The following is an 8,695-nucleotide window of genomic DNA, read 5'->3' on the forward strand; positions in this document are numbered from 1 at the left end:
CAACCATACAACATTGTTGGAACCACTATTCCTTCAAACATACCCATTTTTGCTTTCCGAGATAATGATCTCGACTTCCAAACATTCTTCAAGGCTCCCAGAATCTTCGCCCCCTCCCCCACCCTGATTCACTTCTGCTTCCATGGTTCAATCCACTGCCAGATCCACTCCCAGATATTTAAAACACTTCACTTCCTCCAGTTTTTCTCCATTCAAACTTACCTCCCAATTGACTTGACCCTCAACCCTACTGTACCTAATAACTTTGCTCTTATTCACATTTACTCTTAACTTTCTTCTTTCACACACTTTACCAAACTCAGTCACCAGCTTCTGCAGTTTCTTACATGAATCAGCCACCAGCGCTGTATCATCAGCAAACAACAACTAACTCACTTCCCAAGCTCTCTCATCCACAACAGACTGCATACTTGCCCCTCTTTCCAATACTCTTGCATTCACGTCCCTAACAACCCCATCCATAAACAAATTAAACAACCATGGAGACATCACACACCCCTGCCGCAAACCTACATTCACTGAGAACCATTCACTTTCCTCTCTTCCTACACGTACACATGCCTTACATCCTCGATAAAAACTTTTCACTGCTTCTAACAACTTGCCTTCCACACCATATATTCTTAAAACCTTCCACAGAGCATCTCTATCAACTCTATCATATGCCTTCTCCAGATCCATAAATGCTACATACAAATCCATTTGTTTTTCTAAGTATTTCTCACATACATTCTTCAAAGCAAACACCTGATCCACACATCCTCTACCACTTCTGAAACCACACTGCTCTTCCCCAATCTGATGCTCTGTACACGCCTTCACCCTCTCAATCAATACCCTCCCATATAATTTACCAGGAATACTCAACAAACTTATACCTCTGTAATTTGAGCACTCACTCTTATCCCCTTTGCCTTTGTACAATGGCACTATGCAAGCATTCTGCCAAAACTCAGGCACCTCACCATGAATCATACATACGTTAAATAACCTTACCAACCAGTCAACAATAGAGTCACCCCCTTTTTTAATAGATTCCACTGCAATACCATCCAAACCTGCTGCTTTGCCGGCTTTCATCTTCCGTAAAGCTTTTACTACCTCTTCTCTATTTACCAAATCATTTTCCCTAACCCTCTCACTTTGCACACCACCTCGACCAAGACACCCTATATCTGCCACTCTATCATCAAACACATTCAACAAACCTTCAAAATACTCACTCCATCTCCTTCTCACATCACCACTACTTGTTATCACCTCCCCATTAGCCCCCTTCACTGAAGTTCCCATTTGCTCCCTTGTCTTACGCACTTTATTTACCTCCTTCCAAAACATCTTTTTATTCTCCCTGAAATTTAATGATACTCTCTCACCCCAACTCTCATTTGCCCTCTTTTTCACCTCTTGCACCTTTCTCGACACCTCCTGCCTCTTTCTTTTATACCTCTCCCACTCAATTGCACTTTTTCCCTGCAAAAATCGTCCAAATGCCTCTCTCTTCTCTTTCACTAATAATCTTACTTCTTCATCCCACCACTCACTACCCTTTCTAATCAACCCACCTCCCACTCTTCTCATGCCACAAGCATCTTTTGCACAATCCATCACTGATTCCCTAAATACATCCCATTCCTCTCCCACTCCCCTTACTTCCATTGTTCTCACCTTTTTCCATTCTGTACTCAGTCTCTCCTGGTACTTCCTCACACAAGTCTCTTTCCCAAGCTCACTTACTCTCACCACCCTCTTCACCCCAACATTCACTCTTCTTTTCTGAAAACCCATACAAATCTTCACCTTAGCCTCCACAAGATAATGATCAGACATCCCTCCAGTTGCACCTCTCAGCACATTAACATCCAAAAGTCTCTCTTTCATGCGGCTGTCAATTAACACGTAATCCAATAACGCTCTCTGGCCATCTCTCCTACTTACATACGTATATTTATGTATATGTATATATATATATATATAATTATTTTATTTTATTATACTTTGTCACTGTCTCCCGCGTTTGCGAGGTAGCGCAAGGAAACAGACGAAAGAAATGGCCCAACCCTCCCCCATACACAAGTATATACATACGTCCACACACGCAAATATACATACCTACACAGCTTTCCATGGTTTACCCCAGACGCTTCACATGCCTTGATTCAATCCACTGACAGCACGTCAACCCCGGTATACCACATCGCTCAAATTCACTCTATTCCTTGCCCTCCTTTCACCCTCCTGCATGTTCAGGCCCCGATCACACAAAATCTTTTTCACTCCATCTTTTCACTCCATCTTTCCACCTCCAATTTGGTCTCCCTCTTCTCCTCGTTCCCTCCACCTCCGACACATATATCCTCTTGGTCAATCTTTCCTCACTCATTCTCTCCATGTGCCCAAACCACTTCAAAACACCCTCTTCTGCTCTCTCAACCACGCTCTTTTTATTTCCACACATCTCTCTTACCCTTACGTTACTCACTCGATCAAACCACCTCACACCACACATTGTCCTCAAACATCTCATTTCCAGCACATCCACCCTCCTGCGCACAACTCTATCCATAGCCCACGCCTCGCAACCATACAACATTGTTGGAACCACTATTCCTTCAAACATACCCATTTTTGCTTTCCGAGATAATGTTCTCGACTTCCACACATTCTTCAAGGCCCCCAGAATTTTCGCCCCCTCCCCCACCCTATGATCCACTTCCGCTTCCATGGTTCCATCCGCTGCCAGATCCACTCCCAGATAACTAAAACACTTCACTTCCTCCAGTTTTTCTCCATTCAAACTCACCTCCCAATTGACTTGACCCTCAGACCTACTGTACCTAATAACCTTGCTCTTATTCACATTTACTCTTAACTTTCTTCTTCCACACACTTTACCAAACTCAGTCACCAGCTTCTGCAGTTTCTCACATGAATCAACCACCAGCGCTGTATCATCAGCGAACAACAACTGACTCACTTCCCAAGCTCTCTCATCCCCAACAGACTTCATACTTGCCCCTCTTTCCAAAACTCTTGCATTTACCTCCCTAACAACCCCATCCATAAACAAATCAAACAACCATGGAGACATCACACACCCCTGCCGCAAACCTACATTCACTGAGAACCAATCACTTTCCTCTCTTCCTACACGTACACATGCCTTACATCCTCGATAAAAACTTTTCACTGCTTCTAACAACTTTCCTCCCACACCATATATTCTTAATACCTTCCACAGAGCATCTCTATCAACTCTATCATATGCCTTCTCCAGATCCATAAATGCTACATACAAATCCATTTGCTTTTCTAAGTATTTCTCACATACATTCTTCAAAGCAAACACCTGATCCACACATCCTCTACCACTTCTGAAACCACACTGCTCTTCCCCAATCTGATGCTCTGTACATGCCTTCACCCTCTCAATCAATACCCTCCCATATAATTTACCAGGAATACTCAACAAACTTATACCTCTGTAATTTGAGCACTCACTCTTATCCCCTTTGCCTATATATATATATATATATATATATATATATATATATATATATATATATATATATATATATATATATATATATATATATATATTTATTTATTCATTATACTTTGTCACTGGCTCCCGTGTTAGCGAGGTAGCGCAAGGAAAGAGACGAAAGTATGGCCTAACCCACCCACATACACATATATATACATACACGTCCACACACGCACATATACATACCTATAAATCTCAACATATACATATATATACACACACACAGACATATACATATATACACATGTACATAATTCATACTTGTTTGCCCTTATTCATTCCCGTCGTCACCCCGCCACACATGAAATGACAACCCCCTACCCCTGCATGTGCGCGAGGTAGCGCTAGGAAAACACAAGGGCCACATTCGTTCACAATCAGTCTCTAGCTGTCATGTATAATGCACTGAAACCACAGCTCCCTTTCCACATCCAGGCCCCACGAAACTTTCCATGGTTTAGACCAGACGCTTTGCATGCCCTGGTTCAATCTATTGACAGCACATTGACCCTGGTATACCACATCGTCCCAGTTCACTCTATTCCTTGCACGCTTTTCACCCTCCTGCATGTTCAGGCCCGATCACTCAATATCTTTTACACTCCATCTTTCCACCAACAATTTGGTCTCCCACTTCTCCTCGTTCCCTCTACCTCTGACACAAATATCCTCTTGGTCAATCTTTCCTCACTCATTCTCTCCATGTGACCAAACCATTTCAAAACACCCTCTTCTGCACTCTTAACCATACTCTTTTCATTACCATAAATCTCTCTTACCCTTTCATTATTCACTCGATCAAACCACCTCACACCATATATTGTCCTTAAACATCTCATTTCCAGCACATCCACCCTCCTCCACACAACTCTGCCAATAGCCCACACCTCACAACCATATAAAATTTTTGGAAGCACTATTCCTTCAAACATACCCATTTTTGCTTTCCAAGATAACGTTCTCAACTTCCACACATTTTTCAACACTCCAAGGACCTTCACCCCCTCCCCCACCCTATGATTCACTTCCGCTTCCTTGGTTCCATCCGCTGCCAAGTCCACTCCCAGATATCTAAAACACTTCACTTCCTCCAGTTTTTCTCCATATATATATATAACATAATTGTACTCTTACATGTGTATCCACACACACACACACACACACACACACACACACAAATCATTCTAAGTTAGGGAACCATTTACTGACCAGCCTCTAAGTCAGGAGAAACTCTTGGGATGGGGAAAGGCCAACTGTCATGCCTAGGATTGAAATCCATATGGGCCTGACATCAGGTGAGACCATAGCGGCTTATGATCTACTAATGCTAACCACCACAGACTTAACGATTTTATGTGTGTGCAATGTACATATGTACTGTAAACAGATATCAATTATATTTTTCACCCTTCATGCCACCTACGATTCACTCTTAGCTAAGGTATCACAAGGTTTTGAGTGACACGAAATGTGTGTGAGTAACACAAAAGTGGCCACTGGGTTACCTGTGCCTGGCTCAAGCTTTACAATCACTACTTAACTTGTCATTTCACTGAATACACTCGTGGGTTTCTCATGCTGCCTGGAGTATGAACTGAGTTATGTCAGTTTCCTATGAACTTTCTCTTCATTGCCATGTGTGAAGTATCAGTATTAATTTCCTGTGTTGTGTAAAGTAAACAGTGTCTGTTGATGTGTTGCAGGGTGTGCAACAGACGGCGTCTGAGCTGCCTTGGCTAGCACTTAACTATCGGGTCAAGCTCTCAGACTTTAACCATATGGACTTTCTTTGGGCAGAGAATGCCCACAACCTTGTCTATCGACCAGTCATGGACTTCTTCGACACCTTCTACTGACTGAGAAGTATGCTACAGGCATGCTGTGTGATACCTGCAGGCTTCAGTCTTTCACTTACATTACAAGAGAAAATATATTGTGTAAAAAAAGCTCATGATGGTTCTTCATGTGAATGGAATCACATTTCTTAGTCATTCTCTTTCAAAAGGCATTTCTTTCAAAGGATGCAGAAATGATTTGGTGATTCATGACAATGGCACCATATGCCTAAATGTTCATCTGTCTTTCACTTTAAAAACTGCATCAAGATGAAAAGGCAAGTTTTTCAGTTTCATATAAAATACAACTTAGTTGAATGTACAAATGAGCAGACAAGTACACCTAAACTGCAACTGGCAAACATCTCCAAGGAGTGCAGTGGAACTAATTTTTGCCAACAGCTTAACAGCAAATATTCTAAAAGATATTTATTCAAAACATCAGCTGCTGTACTATCTGACGTAACCTGAGAACACAAAATTCAAACTGACATTTTCTACAATAAAAGCAACTGCTGCTACACACTGGATGGAAACTATGGGCAAGAAAAAGGAGATACAAGTCGAGAATGTCGATAGATATTTTGGAAAACCATAAAGTAACAAACAAAATCATACATAAAACTGATGAAAATGATAGTAATGATAATACTGATGCTAAATGAGGATAATAATAATGACATTGCTAATACTGTAATGTTTGTTATAGAATTATTACCATAATCACTTTACTCTATAACATTATCAGTACCATTATCACAAATGCTTTTCAGTATATAGCAACAGGAAATACACAAACATATACTATTCTCCTGCTCAGTCAATATAAAGGAAAACCTCCTGTGTTCAAACTCCTGACTTAAAAGAATTGTTTCATATACAACCACACCTGTAATGTTTTACACATATGGTTAATGTTCATGTTAATTGCCAAGAAAGTTCTACATGTCAATTGCCATGTTCTGATAATATGAAAGAAAACTAAAATATTTCATGTGGTGCAACTGTATAAACGAGTGTTGATCAAGCATTCATTTTCATATTTTCACAATCCATCCTAAACTTTCTGAACTGCTCCTCTGTATCGTGGCTTCCACTTCCACTTTGATTTCTTGATGTCTGATTTCTTGACTCCATCTTTAGTACTTGTATTCTCAAATTTTCTTCTATTTTCATTACCAATTTCATGGAATGAATCAGGTAAAACACCCTCCTTATATTACCCACATCTCTGTAATCCATGCTCAGTGTTAAATAAGGAAATAAGGACTTCTACTTTTATTTATGAAAGTTCTTACTAGTTCTTCACTTTACAGGCAAATCAGTGATCTGTCTTGAGAGGCTAAGGTCTCAATTCACACAATCTCCAGAAACACCAGTCCCCATTCATTCCTCCAGCATCTTCACCTGAAATATCCAAAACCCTAATAAATTTTCTCAATACATCTAACTATCCATCTCCTCTACAATCTACTTCTGCTCATTTTTTTATTCTATATACCTCTTAAATAAGGACTTCTACTTTTATTTATGAAAGTTCTTACTAGTTCTTCACTTTACAGGCAAATCAGTGATCCGTCTTGAGAGGCTAAGGTCTCAATTCACACCATCTGGGGCCTGGTTGTGGAAAGGGAGCTGTGGTTTCGGGCATTATTACATGACAGCTAGAGACTGAGTGTGAACGAATGGGGCCTTTGTTGTCTTTTCCTAGCGCTACCTCGCACACATGAGGGGGGAGGGGGGATGTTATTCCATGTGTGGCGAGGTGGCGATGGGAATTAATAAAGGCAGACAGTATGAATTATGTACCTGTGTATATATGTATATGTCTGTGTGTGTATATATATGTGTAAATTGAGATGTATAGGTATGTATATTTGCATGTGTGTATGTGTATGTATACACATGTGTATGGGGATGGGTTGGGCCATTTCTTTCGTCTGTTTCCTTGTGCTACCTCATAAATGCGGGAGACAGCGACAAAGCAAAATAAATAAATAAATAAATAAATATAACTTTTATTAGCTATATGTTTTACATGACCAAACGGTCGTTAAAGACTTTTAATACATGTTCAATTCCTTTATCTACGAGTAGACTGAAGTATTTATTTAATTATTTTGCCTTGTCGCTGTCTCCCTCGTTAATGAGATAGCGCAAGGAAACAGATGAAAGGATGGCCCAACCCACCCACATACACATGTATATACATGTTGGAAAGGATCACAATTTTGCGTGTAATCGAGATATTCCTATGAGTCCACGGGGAAAATGAAACACGAAAAGTTCCCAAGTGCACTTTCGTGTAATAATCACATCATCAGGGGAGACACAAGAGAGGAATATAACAGTCAGTTGATATACATCGAAGAGACAAAGCTAGGACGCCATTTGGTAAACATGTTTACCAAACGGCATCCTAGCTTCGTCTCTTCGATGTATATCAACTGACTGTTATATTCCTCTCGTGTCTCCCCTGATGATGTGATTATTACACGAAAGTGCACTGGGGAACTTTTCGTGTTTCATTTTCCCCGTGGACTCATAGGAATGCATATACATACACGTCCACACGCGCACATATACATACCTATAAATCTCAACATATACATACATATACACACACAAATATACATATATACACATGTACATAATTCATAGTCTGTCTTTATTCATTCCCATCGCCACCTCGCCACACATGAAATAACAACCCCCTCCCTCCTAATGTGTGTCAGGTAGCACTAGGAAAAGAAAACAAAGGCCACATTCGTTCACACTCAGTCTCTAGCTGTCATGTAATAATGCATCGAAACCACAGCTCCCTTTCCACATCCAGGCCCCAAAGAACTTTCCATGGTTTACCATAGACGCTTCACATGTCCTGGTTCAATCCACTGACTGCACGTCGACCCTGGTATACCACATCATTCCAATTCACTCCATTCCTTGCACGCCTTTCACCCTCCTGCATGTTCAGGCCCCGATCACTCAAGATCTTTTTCACTCAATCTTTCCACCTCCAATTTGGTCTCCCACTTCTCCTCATTCCCTCCACCTCTGACACATATATCCTCTTGGTCAATCTTTCCTCACTCATTCTCTCCATGTGACCAAACCATTTCAAAACACCCTCTTCTGCTCTCTCAACCAAACTCTTTTTATTACCACACATCTCTCTTACCCTATTCTTACTTACTTGATGAAACCAACTCAAACCACATATTGTCCTCAAACATTTAATTTCCAGCACATCCACCCTCCTGCGCACAACTCTATCCATAGCCCACGCCTC

The 8,695-nt window shown here is 40.8% G+C and overlaps 1 protein-coding gene across 1 annotated transcript in view; it reads left to right on the plus strand.

The window, feature by feature from the left end:
- LOC139756700 (lipase 3-like) overlaps positions 1 to 7,726 on the plus strand; it is a 58,007-nt gene extending 50,281 nt beyond the window's left edge. Inside the window, exon 11 of the mRNA XM_071676366.1 lies at positions 5,272 to 7,726. Within this exon, the coding sequence (XP_071532467.1) occupies positions 5,272 to 5,424 (153 nt within the window). The 3' untranslated portion in view covers positions 5,425 to 7,726. The remainder of the gene's footprint in view (positions 1 to 5,271) is intronic.
- Positions 7,727 to 8,695: the final 969 nt, after the last annotated feature.

Source organism: Panulirus ornatus, chromosome 23 (assembly GCF_036320965.1).
Source record: "Panulirus ornatus isolate Po-2019 chromosome 23, ASM3632096v1, whole genome shotgun sequence".
NCBI lineage: Eukaryota > Metazoa > Arthropoda > Malacostraca > Decapoda > Palinuridae > Panulirus > Panulirus ornatus.